Source organism: Hippocampus zosterae, chromosome 9, assembly GCF_025434085.1.
Source record: "Hippocampus zosterae strain Florida chromosome 9, ASM2543408v3, whole genome shotgun sequence".
NCBI lineage: Eukaryota > Metazoa > Chordata > Actinopteri > Syngnathiformes > Syngnathidae > Hippocampus > Hippocampus zosterae.
Genome location: NC_067459.1, coordinates 6,561,035 through 6,577,453, shown reverse-complemented (window position 1 = coordinate 6,577,453; position 16,419 = coordinate 6,561,035). Strand labels below are relative to the sequence as shown.

At 42.4% G+C, this 16,419-nt stretch overlaps 1 protein-coding gene across 2 annotated transcripts; it reads right to left on the bottom strand.

Annotated features, from left to right (window-relative positions):
* Window positions 1–2,300: 2,300 nt before the first annotated feature.
* smarcd1 (SWI/SNF related, matrix associated, actin dependent regulator of chromatin, subfamily d, member 1) lies at window positions 2,301–14,862 on the bottom strand. Of its 2 annotated transcripts, none has more exons than XM_052075162.1 (13): window positions 14,628–14,862; window positions 11,763–11,938; window positions 11,443–11,485; window positions 10,269–10,391; window positions 10,016–10,138; window positions 9,749–9,865; window positions 7,340–7,441; window positions 7,096–7,257; window positions 5,746–5,843; window positions 5,517–5,652; window positions 3,580–3,702; window positions 3,143–3,244; window positions 2,301–3,077 (listed from the first exon to the last, which is right to left on the bottom strand). In XM_052075162.1, the coding sequence occupies exons 1-13, from the start codon at window positions 14,811–14,813 to the stop codon at window positions 3,024–3,026; spliced, it is 1,545 nt and encodes a 514-aa protein (XP_051931122.1). In that variant the 5' UTR covers window positions 14,814–14,862; the 3' UTR covers window positions 2,301–3,023. The 2 variants fall into 2 exon arrangements, with proteins under 2 accessions (XP_051931122.1, XP_051931123.1); XM_052075163.1 differs by lacking the exon at window positions 14,628–14,862 and adding an exon at window positions 12,262–14,614.
* Between the last annotated feature and the right edge of the window lie 1,557 nt (window positions 14,863–16,419).

Here is a 16,419-nt window from a genome sequence, read left to right as displayed (position 1 = left end):
AATCCCAGTTTTAAAATAAATTTCATTTTTGTGACGTATAGTCAACATGTGGGAACCCCTCACCCCCCCCCCCCCCACATTTTTATTTATCATACAACCCAGAAATTGTAAAATAATAATTGTTAAACTTATACACTTTGTTCAAAGCTGCATTTTAACAAAAATATACAAATATCTTTCTTTCCGTGGAATGTTGGATGATATATATATATATATATATATATATATATATATATATATATATATATATATATATATTGCGCGTCGTCCTGCACGCGGTCTGTCCTTCCGTCTGTCCCTTTTCAAAACGTATCTACTTCACCGTGGCTCACTACGATCGTGCGGGCATCTTAGCGAAAAAATGTTGTCTACCCACAAGCATTGCAATAAAATTGTTAGTTATTTAGTAGAGTTAAACATCTCTTTATTTTCGCGATAAGCAATGAAGATGAACAAAAAGTTGAACCAAGCAACAACACTTTTGTGGGCCGAAGGCCCACCTTACCAGCCTTCCGCAGGAACTAGCTGATGAGCCGCCCGGAGGGCGGCGAACCACCACCTTACCAGCCTCCCGCAGGAACTAGCTGATGAGCCGCCCGAGTATATATGTATATACTGTATATATGAAATTTCAGCACGAGCCAAACCTTTATGTGACCTTGTCTCAGCTTTTGAATCCAGATGTCCATCCATCCATTTTCCAATCCGCTTGATCCTCACAAGGGTCACGGGGGTGCTGGAGCCTATCCCAGCCCTAGGCGGGGGCACAACCTAGACACCAATCGCAGGGCACTCAGAGACGAGTGGGGGCACTCCGCACTCACACTCACAATTTTGAGTGTACCATTAACCTACCCACACATTTTTTTGGAATGTGGGAGGAAACCGGAGTACCCAGAGAAAACCCACACAGACCTGGGGAGAACATGCAAACTCCACAAATGAAGGCCAGAGCCGTGATCGAACCCACGACCTCTGCACTGTGAAGTCGATGCGCTAACCACTGGACACCGGACCGCCTTGAGTCCACATGTCCAACTGTTTAATGTTTCAGTACTTTTTGCATAGGTTGCTGTCCTCTAATGAGGAGCTTAACGTCAAAAATCACAACAGGCAACAACCTTGGAATTGACCAATAATTGTCTTGGTTCAATTAGTTGGTGTTTGAACAGTTGTTCTCATCATGCTGACCACATTTTGACAGCATGAGACCCAGATGGCACCGAACAATGGCTCAAGAGCACCTTGCCATTGTGATTCTTCAAACATGAAGTTCTCTGACTGAAGTGGCCACTGAGAATAAATAGCATGTCACAGAGCATCATCAGCACGTTGGAACAGAGATACCGAGAGACTGGAAGAGTCACAGAAAGATGTAGAAGTGGACATCCTTTGGCCACATCCCATGTTCATGACTGCGACATTGTGAACAAGGCCCTGAGAAACTAGATGATGAATACCACTCAACTCCAGGCACGTTTAAGGGAGGTGAGAGGAACCCAAGTGTCTCATTTGAAACCATTTACATCAGCATTGTCTGCATGTATATACAGTATATATATTCATCTTCTGTACCGCTTGATCCTCACTATGGTCGCTGGGGGTGCTGGAGCCTATCCCAGCTGTTTCCGGGCAGTAGGCGGGGGACACCCTGAATCGGTTGCCAGCCAATCGCAGGGCACACATAGACGAACAACCATGCACGCTCACACTCACACCTAGGGACAATTTAGAGTGATGTATATATATATATATATATATATATATATATATATATATATATATATATAAATATATATACACACACACACACACACACTCATAATGTTGGACAGAAATAAGAGAAAAAAAATGTTCATCCATAAAAAAGCCTTTTTAGAGAAAATATATTACCAAGATAAAGAAAACAAAACAGAAATTACAATGGATATCTTTTTTAGACATTCATTATTATGGGCAATAATAAAATAAATCTAAATAATGAATTTTATAGACGAATTATGGTGGACAGGAAGAGTCAAAACATGGATGATTTCAATTCTAAATACATTTTTAAAATGGTTTCATCTTTCTGTTTGGCCAGAGTACTGTATAGCAAAAATCCCCAATCAAAATTTAGTTTCAATTGCTCTGACGTGCTGTTGTATATTGCTGATTTCAAATTTCACAATTGATTTCCACAGCTGAAAGGTTCCCCCCAAAATCTTGTTTTTTTGCCGATACTAAGAAAGCATTCCATTAAAAGTACCTTATATGGTGCAGCTATTCCCAGCTACAAAATGGATGTCAAGAAATGACACTAAGATTTACATATGCTTTATTATGACATAAGAACATACAGAAAAATAATTTTGGTCCATCAAAAAGCTTCAAATAATTCAGTGTTCATGCCACACATAACCAAAGAGATAATTTTATCACCTCAATCAACTTTGCAACATATTTGTGGCTTCGCTGCACTTTTATAACCACCACTGACTGTTCTTATTCTTATTATAAATACAGAATCTACGAACTGAGCATAAGCAAAGAAGGAAAAAAACATCTGAATGATTAAAGAGGTACAACTTGACTTCACATCTGTCTTTCTTCTGCTCAGTAAGTAAAAACCTATTTGGGCTAGAGGTACAGCTAACCAGCTACTTCCTTGGTCATCATTTGTACTAGCTAACAAGACTTGTACGTACGGATATTTCAGAAAGTTAATAAACAAGGATTAATTATAAAAAAAGAAAGAAAGAACTACATGGCAGCTGGACAAAAAAAAAAAGAAGAGTGATTAGGTACAGGACGTCTTTGTTTGTTTTAGAATGTAGAAGCCAATGGGCCGAGTAGTTTTAAAAAAAAGTTTAAGATCGTGTGTGTATCCGCGCGCGGGTTCACGTTGGCACTTTGTGTCATGAGGGCAGGAATTTTAGGCGGTAAAGACTTGGGGGCGGGGGGCGTTAAATTGAAAATTTGTGCTCAACAAGAAGAAATAAAATGGGAACTTAAACAAAGTCAACATTCTCCAATCAATTACTTCAAGTGTTCCTGATTCCGAGCGCCTGCTCCAGTTCCTGTCGCCTCTGCTGCACCTGGAGTAGAAACAAAATATGTTTTTGTCTGTCGCATTGTGGGTAGAGTAGATGCCCGGACTCACCTTGGAGTAGAAGTAACGGCACACGGCCTCCTGAGCCCATGGCTGGTAATAGAACTCGGCCCGCCTCTCTTCCTCAGGGTTGCTCACCACGTCTGTCATGGTCTGCGGATAAACGAGAGCCTCCGTTCAGGCACTTTTGTTCTCGTAGATGCGTGTGCCTCATTTCTAGTGAGTCTGAGTTGATCTCAGCAGACTGAGCGTGAGAATCAGGGATACACCCTGGACTGGTTGCCATTGAATTGCAGTGTACAATATAGACAACTATGCTATAAGAATGCTCTGGATTGTTTGAGTGTGATGCCGATTTCAATATTTGGCAGAATGAAATCACGATTACTGATTGTAATTCTAAAAATTTATAATGAATAAAATAACTTCTGTTTTTGACTCTTAATGCTCTCCAGACAGCCCCTCTGGTGATCCATTTGTACACTCACCTTGAGGTCCCTGCACTGCGACTGCAGCCAGTCATTGATGAAGCCCTGAGGATCTCGGGCGAAGCTGAGCATGAACTCTCTCTGGGTCTTCAGGTGGTTGATGGTCTCGATGGTTTCGTGGATCTGAACAGATTTGGATTGGCTTGTGATTCATTGGATTTAATCATGCGCTTGATTCAGTAAGGCAGTAAAAGGAGCCAGCTGTCTGACAGGTGAGGCGACAATATGTGAAGCCCCATCAATACATTGCTTTGTGTTCAACTCTACAGCACTGTCAGGGAGACGGGGGAAAAAAAACGCACCGACCAGTAGCAGTCGCTAGCTCCAAAAGAAACCACTCCAATACACTTACGACTGCTGGCGGGAGGCAGGGCAGACCTGACTTGACTTACATCGAAAGCACATTTGTGTGAAATTGGCCTCCGTGTGCTGGGCACATCTGTAGCTGTAACAAGTTTGTCTTTAATGGAGCTGCACCTTCATGCCACATTTAAACCAGTGACGCACTGAGTTATTGTCACCATTATTGTAATGAACTCACTGTACACTTCATTAGGTACACAGAGTGCAAGAGCTGCAGTAGAGTTAGCGATGAACCCGTTTGCCGATAAACTGTGGTACATTTCAAAATGGTTTGTTTTACCACTTCAATTTTAATTAGCGTTCAAACCAAATTTTGCGTTATGTGCCTCACCTACCGTGTGTGCTCTCTTTTTAGGGTTGAGCAACAGGTGCTAACTACGCACACGTCTAACACTCGTTTCACATACAAAATGTGTGTTCATGGAGAAAATTGCAACCGTTTCTTGCACCAATAAGGTCAGCGTGGAATTATCCCCCAAGTGTGCTACTGACTCAAGTAGCAGACAGAGCAGCCTGTGTTCTGTTTTGGGGCTTGGAGCCTCGAGCAGGAATATTTGCTGCCTGGATAAAATGCTTGAGTTGACCAAAAAAAACAAAAAAAAGGCTTGAAAAGGGAGATGGAGGCTGAATTTTGTCATCTCAAGTCAAAAGTGCTAGCAATCCTCCATCCATACGTCTATTATTTTAATTTAAGACTGATTTCCCTTAAAAAAAAAAAAAGAAGAAAATGAGCCAGTGTTTCCTCTTGGGGGGCCTCCACACTGGGAGGTATGGTTGCTGTCACTCAGCATGGATCAGCTCCCCTTGGGTGCTTTTTCCTCATATGGTTGCTCTGTGCCCTGCCATGTCTTTTTTAATATCAGTGTCATGATGGTATGTTTGCAAGTTTTGTATGTTCGTGTGTGAGCATAGGTATGCTTGTGGGAATATATATTTATGTATGTTGGGGGTAGGGGAACCTGTACAGCATCTTTCTGTATGAAAAGTGCTATATAAATACAATTTTATCAATTGATTGATTGACTGACTGATTATCCGAACCACTCCTCCTCACTCATCCGCCCCTACACACCTGCCCGTCGCCTCAGGTCTGTGGACCAGTCTTTGCTACAAGTACCAAGAACTAAACTGAGGCTCAGAGGGGATCGAGCCTTTTCTGTTGCTGGTCCCTCTCTCTGGAATGACCTCCCACTGAACATTCGGCAAGCCTCCTCGCTGCCCATCTTTAAAGCCCTCCTCAAAACCCACTTGTATTCTTTGGCGTTCGACTCAGCATGATTTTACTGCTTGGTGCTTTCTACCGCCTTTATTACCATTTCGTCTTACTGTTTATTGTGTATGTTAAATCGCTCCATGTACAGCACTTTGTATGCAGCGATGGCTGTTTGAAAGTGCTCTATAAATACTGTTGACTTGACTTGACTTGACTCAGGTCGCAGCCGTGCGGGAGCCTTTTCCAGCTGTATATGTTTCATTTAGCAAAAACATGATATCAATAGCCTTGTTATGACATGTTCAGACTGTTTCATCTCTCATTTGAGGCACAGCTACAAAACCATTGGTAGATTTATTACCTTGTTGTCCAAGCCTGCTATTTCCTGCTGACTAGCGGTGGACAGCAGGAAGGAGTTCATCTGAGTCTTCAGCGTGTCGTCCACCTCCACGTCAATGTCGTAGCATGCCGTCTTCTTTTGGTCGTTGGGGTCCACGCTAATGCAACGTAGAGAGCACATTCAGTACAAACATTCAGTATAATTTGCCTGATGGGATTACGGAGCGGCAACGGGGCTGATGAGGCACGACCTGATCACATGGTTGATGATGATGGGCTCGGGAGGCATCAGTAGCGCATGCAAGCGCTGCGGGATCTCAGAGAACTTCATCCTCTGGGTCTCAAAGATCTAGGGATTGAAGAAAAAGCTATTCAGTGGACATTCAGGAACTTTAAAAATTACTTTCTCCCACAATTTTTCAATAAATTCTGTTCAGCTATTTTTAAAAAGTGTTGACAAGCACAGGGAATCAGCTCAAATTGAGCTGCAGCAGTGTCACATAAAGTGTGTCACATAAATTAAAGCATGTGACAATTTCCAGCATGTTTGGGAAGCATGTTATTTATGAGCGCAAGGAGGCGATGACAGACGGTGATGTAAAACCTCAAAAACCATTTGTTTTTTATACCAGGGATAATACAAATCAGACACGCTGGTGCATTTCTTTTTTCACTGAGATAACATTGAAGCAGCAGTCATGTTTAGTCTGAGGAGTTCAGCCCGTGTTGGGACTCCCTTCCATACAAGGACACAAGAAAGCAAACTGTACAACATCAAATGTTATGACTATCGTAAATGTCCGCCCTTTTGGAGCAGATTGTAAGCATCGGGGAAGGAGGAAAGTCAAGTTGTACAGATTTTGAGCCTGAGTCCCCCACTTACAATCAAAGTTAGCAAATACAGCAAACCTCTTCAATACAGTATTTTAAGATCATTTTACATTTTTTTTCTCACCCAAGTACGAGTCACCTTAATTTGAGTAGGTGCCAATACAGAGTCTTGATCTGAGACATTGGCAATGGTTAAAGGTTGAGTCAATTAAAAAAATGTTCTTTGCAATATCTTCTCTGCAACCCCCTGAGTCCAAACACAGTATTCTGATTAATATTACGTTTGTGGAATATTAACTAATTAGCAAAATCTACCCAAGTAAGCATCCCGTGTCAACAACCACGAGGTTTCTCCATTGGCTGTGTTGCGCTGTTGTGTATTCTAAAACGTGTAAATATTTTTCTCTAATATCTGTGTATCTTTGTATTAATTTATTGCTTTGTATCCCTTAAAAACAAAACAAAAATCTAAGAGAAAAACAAGCAAACAAAGTTAGCCTAGTTTTTCCCATTTCCCTTTCTCGCTGTTCTGTCACTCTGGATGCGCTCAGTGGCACCATGTTGCCTCTCACAGGTCAGTCTTCAACAGACATCTGGTTTGCGGGAGGAAACTCACGACTAGAAATGGTGCAATTTTCCGAGGTGGTCATGTCAAGTACGCAGCACACAATAATTTACAATGCATTTGTTCCTTATCTCTCATATTTTAACAATTGTTGCGAATGAGGAGTACCCTCGCTTAAGACAGAAAGGGATGGAATGGTGACCACCTGCTGCAGGTACTTGTCGCAGTTGATGAACTCTCGCTCGTGGGGGTCCTGCAGTTTGTGAGTCTTGACGTACTGCCACAGGGCCTGGATGATGACAGGTCGCGTCTGGGTGTGGATGCCCAGCATGCGAGCCAAACGGGGGTCCAGTTTGAACTGCGGCGGCTGTGTTTTTTGGTGGGAGGTTCCGCAGTTAGAATGGATCAGATCTAGTTTGAGGTTAATGCAAGTGTGAGTTTTTTGGTACCTGGTAGTCCAGCATGAGCAGGACAGTGCAACGAACACCCACGTCGCCGGGTCTCTTAACTTGAAAGCCATCAGTCTCCTGGGTGGTTGCGGTCCTGTGCCACTAAAATGGTGCAAAGACAACCTTTATAAAATGGAAAACCTTTCTATTCATTTATCATACTCTTGGTCATTTCTAAAGGCAGTAAAAGTGCTTAACGGATGGCAGACAAGTTGCTCCCCAGGGCTATACATATAGAGCGGATATAAAACATCTGCACAACCCTTTTCAAATGCCAAGTTTTTGGAATGGAAACATGACATATTTCAAAACTTTTTCCAAAATTACTGTGGACTGTACCCGCAATTCAATTACATTTTTAATCTATGAAATAGGGCAGGGGTGCCCATTAGGTAGATCCTGATCTACCGGTAGATCTAAGACAGGTCCCAAGTAGATCCGAGGAGTGTCGAGAAGAAAAAAAACAAACAACCATTTGTGTGTCTTTGTACATGTTAGTAATATATTTTTTGTTAATATACACTGCACCCTAATCATCTTCTCAGTTTCATTTTCACAATTTTTTAAAAAATAGAATAAAGCAGGTAAATCTTAAATTTACGGTGGCGCATGATTACGTCACCGGAAGTTGTTAGCGCTCAGCAGTTTGCAATTGCAGCTTGTGATCAGAGCTGTTGCGCTAAATCTTTTATCATTATGATTCTCTCTTGTACAATTCACTGAGGGCACGAGCAAAGAATAGGAATCTAGGAGGGCCCAGGGAAGCACTTTAAAAGGGTACGTGCGAGCTACGATAGTTAACAGGCTGCTAAAGTGTGTGGCATGCCTATGTTTCAGGCTGTTTCTCATCATGGCGCGTGTGTGTGTGTGTGTGTGTGTTTGTGCCGGTAAGGGTAAATCCCGGGAGGTTAGTTGATCGAAAAGTAGATCTTCGATCCAAAAAGTTTGGGCACCCCTGAAATAGGGGGTAAAAATAAATTGCGATGTGTTTGTACACTCACAGTGTTACCTCAGTTTCTGAGTGATAGCTTCCGTGTGACCCACAATTCTACTTAAGCTATCTTAAAACAAACCATCGTTGTCGTCCTCCAGTCAAAAATACCATTCGATTATTCAGTGTTGATGTACATCCACTCCAAGCGGGGACACCGTGCTTCAGTGCGTCAGGCAGTCCAGCTGAAAACACTTCGAGCACGAGCTACTGATTGCTTGGGAAACTAGGCTGCGTTTGAAAACTTATAAGAGAGGAGCGCGCCCCACCACTCTGAACACGCACGTGCACACACAAACACTCTCTCTCTCTCAAAGTAGTTTGACAGCGCTAGAGTAAATTACTGAACGCGACCCTCATGTTTATTTCTTGGATGGTCCGACTTGGAAGAAAACGCACAAAATAACCAAGAAGAACTGCAAGAGATGAAGTTACGGTCACAAATGAAAATCTGCAATAAAGTAAATTTGCAGTAAGAGAACAGCAAAGTAGCAAGGGAACACTGTATACTGTAAAAAGCTTTTTGAATTATGGCGAGACCATAACAAAATTTGAATACCAGGCGATCGCGAAGTGTGGGCGGGAGGATCGTCTTTTAATAAATATGTGCACGCACAATCCTATAGAATATTCTACTTAATACATTTCACTTCATAACCAATTTGTTCATCGCAGCAAACTAATTCTCTAGAAACATTTTCATTGTGGTAATTTGTAACAAAAATAAAAATTTAACTTAAACATACCATTTCTTCTATCAAAAACACAAGACGTTTAATACAAAAACAGCTGACAGGCATTGAGCAACTTCACTTGGACAGGTTATTTTAGCATGCAACATAACGCAGTAGGTTCATGGCTGTGGATTTACAATCAGAGACCAGGTTCTAGGATTAAGACAAAAAAATGCGAATACAAGCAAAATTTTTGAAGTGTTTCAACTAAAACAAAGGTGCCTTGTTTCGCTCAGGAAATAGGAAATTTTCTCAAATTGGCACTCTTTAGTTGGTGAGCAACATTCCATGGAATGTACCTTGGGACTCAAATCACGAGCTATGGTCCTGTGCGGAGCCAGTGACGTTGCAAGCTGGCTGACACACTCAAAGTGTGATTAGCGGCTCATGCTCCGAGATCAGGGATGGGCAAATGACCGGCCAAACAACCTCCCACGATTGACCCGTTAACTAAGACCCTCTCTTACAGTAGCCACTCTGATTATCATTTTTTAAATGCAACCACGATGCATTGTTCCGAGTTCCCGTTCAGTGACTTCTGTAATATTTGGAAGCTCTGCGTTTTGCCATAAAAACCGCACAATGGCAGCTTAGTGTTTGAGACACAAAATGTGAATTTTGACTGGCAAGCTGTAATGTGAAACCACTTATTTAAAGCACGGATATACAAAGGCATTTTCTTACTTCCACAAGGTGATTATCGGGACCGTATAAATCCTTGTCCAACTCAATCACCAGAGACTTGAAGAAGGAAGAGAACTTTCTCTTCTGCTTGGTGGCTTCGTACTTGGACACGGCTGTCTGCAAAGTAAATGTGCCATACTACTTAAAGGGTGGAAAAAAGATGAGCACAGCACAACAATGTTGACCCTTTGCAAAAGTGAAAAACAACACACTGAACTAAACTGTGCAGCTGAATGAACAGTGCACCCACTTTAACAAGACTCTTACATCTTCAAGTAGACGTCCCTCCACACGGAGCTCCCATGATGCAACAGTGCCCTCACCATCCTCAGCGTCAGGCTTCGCTGGATTGAAGGTGTTTGATATGAAAATACGAAGTTTTCTTTTTTGCTAGAAGAAAAAAAAACAGTGAGAAGGAACTTCAATGAAACGTTAATTTTAAACATGAGTGTTACATGAGAAACGTTTTGTTTGACTCAGCAACCACTGGTTACATTAGTTCCCGAAGCTAAAATCAAACCTTAATGGGTCTCTTGAGTGCCTCCTGGATGTCCAGCCTCTTGCGCATGATGGTCTGGTCCAGCTTCCTTTCAAAGGCAAGTAGATCCATGTAAGCCTGAGACTCCGGGACCAGTTCCCTGATCTGAAACAAGGTCGGGGGACAAGGTGAGTGCCGGTATTGCAAAACTGGATGGATTTTGCAACACCATTCCCTTTTCATCAAAGTTAGCCCAGGCCAGTTTTTCCGAGGATTATCATGTGGTGTGGGGGGTGATTATGAATGAAAGTGCTCAAACATCCTGATAACCGGGCAAATTTTGAGCATTTTCCACCATGTCTGGACAAATACAGTACTGCTAATGTCAGATTTCCAAATGTAGGGCTGCATGTACCCAAAATTTCATTATTCCATTGAAATTAATTCTGTATTTTTAAAAACCAATACAAAATAGCCAAGTGAGGTGCAGGTACTATTTCCACTTTGTCTAATTTGGGTCAACATGCTCACTCTCTGCACTGTGACTTTAATTGTGTGTGGCTTAAACAGGTGAGCGAATCTTGTGTGCTGCTGGCTGTTAACTGGCTAACAGTTTGCCAGTCTGCGTGTTAAATATTTGGGTGTGAGTTGTGGCTTGATCAGCTGTAGAAATGTGCTTCACACAGCATTACAATATGTTCTAACTAGCAATGTTGACATGACCTTGTGTCGGATCGTAGATGGGTCGTCACAAGCATTGCAAGTGAATTATCTGAAGTGTGACATGATCCCAAATTTTAGGCATGATTCTATCTTTTATGGACTCTTTCCTTCTGCTTTGTCACCATCAGGACAATTTATTTCTATGCTGAGTGGTGTGTGTGTGTCTCTGCAGGAACAACAATTCGCGAGAGAGATTTCTCTTCAACTGCGATTATCCTGTGGTGTAAACTAAAAACGTCAAGGTGAAATTTGCAACTGCAAACATCAAATCTATCAGTCATTCTCACTTCAACTACTTCTACTCCCCTATGTATTTTCCGCCAGTCTGGATGGACTGTGGTATCATGCTACCTGGGTGCTATGTCATCAGTTTGGTTTGGGCTAATTGTGCGTGGCGTGTCGCTCATCTTGAGTAAGCCACACATTTATACGTGGAGGAAACACGCATGCCTATTTATTTTCTTCATCAGTGTTACTTCATGCTACGACTCACCCTCTGAGGTAGAATTTTATCGGCCATCTTCTTTTTCTTTGTACTGTAAAAACAAACATGCAAGTAATCACATAAGAAAGCTGTGCTGTATCATGAGCTCTTAGTTCACCTTGAGAAACCATGTCATCCCATTAACACACCGCATCAGCAGTTGATTTCACTTTAAATGCGGCATTGCCCAAGTTAAGGAGTGTAATTTGTGCAAAAGTATTGATCAGCGCTGCCTGAAGTTGATTCAGACATCATCTAATCCCACCATTAAACGCAACATTTTTAATTCAACCAAGCATCTGGCTCTAGAGGTATTGATCGCCTCTTACTGCTGGTTGCGACTCTGCTGCTGAACCTGCTGGATCTGCTGCGGGGCCGGCCTCTTACGAGACGGGTCCATCACGCCAGGCATCCCTGGGCGAGACACGGGGCTGCCGCCATAGCCCGGGGGGCCCATGGCGGGTCCCTGTGGGGTCATACGGCTGGATGGAGGCATGCCAGGTCTCTGCATTGTGCGGAAAAAAAACAAAGTAAGGAGAAAACAAACATCAATAGCTGCTGTATCGGGAACTTCAAATCCTGGCACATCACCCTCAATGATGCGGTGTGATTACATATTCACTTGGCAGTATTTCAGCAAGTCATAAAACATGACATCAGAGTAGGGATTTACGAGCTATTGATCTGGAAAAGCTTCAAAAAATCTTATGGAGCCTGTAGTTTTACAAATGTCTAGAACTGCTGTGATGGGTACAGAGCAGTTCCGAGTAATGCGTCCGACTCAAAACAGTCAGGTAAGTACGATCATAGAAAACAACTGTCACTCACCAAACCGTGCGCCAAGAACTCAAAGAGCCGACTTCTGGTATCAGACTGCATAAGTACAGTGGTCAAATGCGGCGGCTGATGAGGATGTGACGAATCACAAAAATAGCTGTTGTCCTCAGGGTGGAAAGGTGGCATCAGAGGACAACTTCACATCAACAATAACGCCTTATTGAGAGGCACCGCCTTTTTCCCCCACATACAGAGACCGCCTACGCTGCACTGCGTGCACACACATCTGCGCGGCCTTGAAGTATCCAAGAATAAGCGAGTTTGGCGCTATTCAATGCGTTATCAGGCTGCCGGGATGAATGAAAGCAGTCAAGGATGCTTGGGGAAGGGAAACACAAAGTCACTTGTCGCTAGGCAACCCACACTCTTGACAATTGTGGGCTACTGATAATTAAATCTAATACAGGTAATACATTAGCGGATATTTTGCCAATCAGAATCTTTGGTATCTGCACATATAAATAACAAGGATGTCCCAATCACATTTCTCTGCAACAGAGTCTGAGCCCAGTCACTTGATTTTGAGTATCTGTCCATACCGAGTCCCTATCCAATACCTCTGTAATGCAATGACAAAGAAACAGAAACCTACCACCAAATCTTATCTTAATTTGAATTTAATTTGAAGAAAAGTATCAAGACCTTTTGTATATAGCGGTAAATCAGCAGAGGCTTACATCAAGTAAACAATTAAAATATGTTATTTTGACTTTAGAAATCAAGAAAATTCTTAAATCAATTATTTTTCAGTCGATCGCAATCAGATTAAAATCCTGCGATTTCCCCAAATTTCAGATCGGATCGGGACAACCCCATTTAAGAGTCATTTTAAGAGTCTGCTAATGTAAAAGTGCATTAATTGGGGCTGAAACGGTTCATCGAATCACTTCATCATTCGCTGACGGAAAAAAAATAGCAGTAGTTACATTTCTTTAAATCATTTCAAACAAAATAGAAATGAATACATGATTTTAATAAGTAATCTGTTATTTTTTAGTAACAGATTATGAATTGGATAAACATATTTAATTTTATTACTTCATTAAAAAACAGTAGATTTTTTTCATACAGCGCGTGGACACTGCACCAACATACATTGATTATGATTCAGTTACAAATTTGGTCCATTAAGTCAGTAAATAGGCAAGGATGTTGACAATTATTTTCCAAAGCAAATGTTTGCAAATGTATTGATGAAACAGAAAGAATCAGTATGTCAACACGGAGGACAACATAAAACGGAGAACATTTACTGTTGAGAGGCTTGAAATGCCAAAGATGTGGACAATTTTATTAATTAATTGTTGCACAAAGCAACAGGGTGGAACAAAAAAAATGAAATATCTGCCACCAAAAGATAATTAATACGGCACAGGGGCCTCATTTGCAACGTGTGCTAAGCCTCCACACAGTGTCAAACTGCAGTTTTGGTTAGAAACTAAATTCGAAGGGGCCCTGAAGAGAACTCTAACATCTCCAGGTGTATAAGCTGACCTGAATGTGTTTAGGTTCATTTTACTTTATTAACTGGTGTTAGCTATACTTATTACGTATCAATACTAGCAAGCCCCCATCTAGAGCTTTTTTAAAGGGGAAATCTCCCCCTGATCCCCGTCACGCTAAAACTGTGGTAAAATAAAGGACTTAGACACACGGTTAACACATAAAATTTAATTCTAGTTGTCAGTACATTTTTTGCAGTGTTTGTTCACCATAATAAGAACAAAATCTAAGCGTATCTTAGTTTGATGCAATGTAATTGAACGCCGCTATAGCCGAGAACTTTTAGATGAATACCCCTGTGTCAGTGTCATCGATCCAATTTTAATTGATCAAAGTGAGCGGCTCCCATGAGCGGGTAAACCATGTGCCCAAGCCCAAAGAGACAAGGAGATGTGAACACTTAGAGCTATTTTGCGTCGAGCGAGAAGTCGAGAAAAAACGGACTCATATATGGCTCACCGTTTAGCATTTACGAAGCTAGAACTGCGCGTCAAGGAAACAGACAGTTTGACGGTTTCGCTGCTAGATAAAAGAACAAACAAAAATTGGCGACCATTTGTGAGCGAATTCCTGCCACGGCGACCAACTAGCCACGTTAGCATGCTAAGCTAAGTGACCGGTGGAGTAGTTAACGTGGAGGGATAAACAGTTCCAAGGAAAATAGTCAACTCAGTCGTTTAAAAGTTACCTAGATCGAAGCAACTCGCGGTATGATCGTTTTTATTTGGGGTTGTTTGGTGGTTTATAACCCACAACACGGCTAATGTTTAGCTGGCCGTGACAAAGCGCTGGTGAGGGGGCTTTGTTCTACCGACGAGCTCCGCGTCACCAAGTAGAGATGTAAGATATCTCACCGGGTAGCCTGGCCCAGGCATCGGCGAGCGGTACATGTGGTTCTGCGCGGCCGGCGACGAACCCATCCTTCCAGAGGGCGTACCAGGGCCCATGCCTGGCCCCGCGCCCGGTACCGGGGGTCCAGGACCCATTACGCCGCCTCCGCCACCAGTGGGTGCCGACTGAAAGCCCCCTCTGGCCGCCATCTCTGCAACGACTGTGTGGCCGCCGGTGCAGCCAGCCACCGAGATATCGCGAGAGCGAGTGAGAACTGGGGTTTCAAGTGGTTACAGCGCTCAAGGATGGATGTTTGTGGTACTGCAGCGACTCTAATGTTGAACCACCATAATCGGCGACAGTTTACTGAAACATTCTGCATTCTTTCCTTTGTACGTCCCTCACTTTGTACGTTCCCCCGAAACCCCTCTCTGACCCACGTCTCTGTCTTCCTTATTTAATTACATCCTGCCTTCCTTCTCTCAGGCTTGCTTTTTGTTCACTTTCATCCTTGAAATAATTTTCTGCCTTGGTTTGTTTATTCCGTCTTCCTTCTGTAACACCTTTATTCATGCATTCTTAAACCCCTTATGTCATTTTATTACATTTACATTTGTTTCTCTTCTCGTCTCCAGCCTTCCTGCGTACCTTCCTTCCCTTTTTACCAATGCATCCTTGAAATTCAGTCTTCTACTTTTACTTCCTTACTCCCGCTTTCCTTCTGTGGCTTCAGCCTACTTTCTTGCCTTCCTTCCACCTCAGACCTACTTTCATCTTTTCTCCCTTCCTTTTATCTGTCATTCCGTCATTCCTTCCCTACGTATGTCTTCCTCTCTTTGTTCCAAATGTTATTTCTTCCCTATCTATTCCCCGCCCTCCCTTCAGACCAGTTTTAAATCAGGCATGTGTTCCTTCTTGACCCATTTAATTTTTTTCCTTCCTGCCTTCCTTCACTTTTTATCCATGCCATCTTCACATTTTTCCTTCCTTCCTTCCTTCCTTCCTTCCTTCCTTCCTTCCTTCCTTCCTTCCTTCCTTCCTTCCTTCCTTCCTTCCTTCCTTCCTTCCTTCCTTCCTTCCTTCCTTCCTTCCTTCCTTCCTTCCTTCCTTCCTTCCTTCCTTCCTTCCTTCCTTCCTTCCTTCTTTCCTTCCTTCCTTCCTACTCTCTGCCTTGCTCCCATTCGTCCTTTCTTCAACCTACCTCTGTACTGCCTTCCTCCAAACTTACCTTTCTGTCTTCTTTCGTTTCCACTCTCCTTCCCTCATACAAGCTGTTTATTGATGCACCCTTACGTCCTTTGTTTAAACCTACTGCTTTCTTCCTTTCTTTTTTTCTTGCATGGCTTATGCTTACTTTCTGACTTTCTTCCATGCCTCCTCCCTTCCACCTCAGTTCTGCTTCTTCCTTTCCTTCCATTCTGACTTTATTCCTTCCTTTGTTCTATGGCTTGAATTTACTTTCATGTCATGCTTATCTCATTCATTCTAAGCTTGCATTTTCCTCTGTCTGGCCTCCTCCCTTCATCCACCTTTCTTTCCCCTCAGACCCAGCTTTTTATTTTGTATCCTTCTCTCCTTAGGATGGAATCCACCTTCTTTGTTCCTGAAAAAATATCTCTCAAATTATTTGCCTTTTTCCAGTACTGGTAAAAAAAAACAAACCTAAAACTTAATTTCAAGACTGTATACCCCTTTCTTCATTGCATGTATTTAAACAGGTCTTTTACGACCTTCAATGAATTGTGCATTTGTTATTGAGTCTGAGTCTAGAGCAGGGTGGCCTAAGTACGTCCCTGGAGAGCCACTATCCAGTCT

Excerpts from the sequence above, each read along its gene's own strand:
- smarcd1 (XM_052075162.1), bottom strand. The coding sequence starts at position 14,813 with ATGGCGGCCAGAGGGGGCTTTCAGTCGGCACCCACTGGTGGCGGAGGC. Across the intron at positions 7,258-7,339 it reads TGCTCATGCTGGACTACCAG|CCGCCGCAGTTCAAACTGGA; the intron begins GTACCAAAAAAC and ends CAAAAAACACAG. Across the intron at positions 5,844-7,095 it reads GCGACAAGTACCTGCAGCAG|ATCTTTGAGACCCAGAGGAT; the intron begins GTGGTCACCATT and ends TTCAATCCCTAG.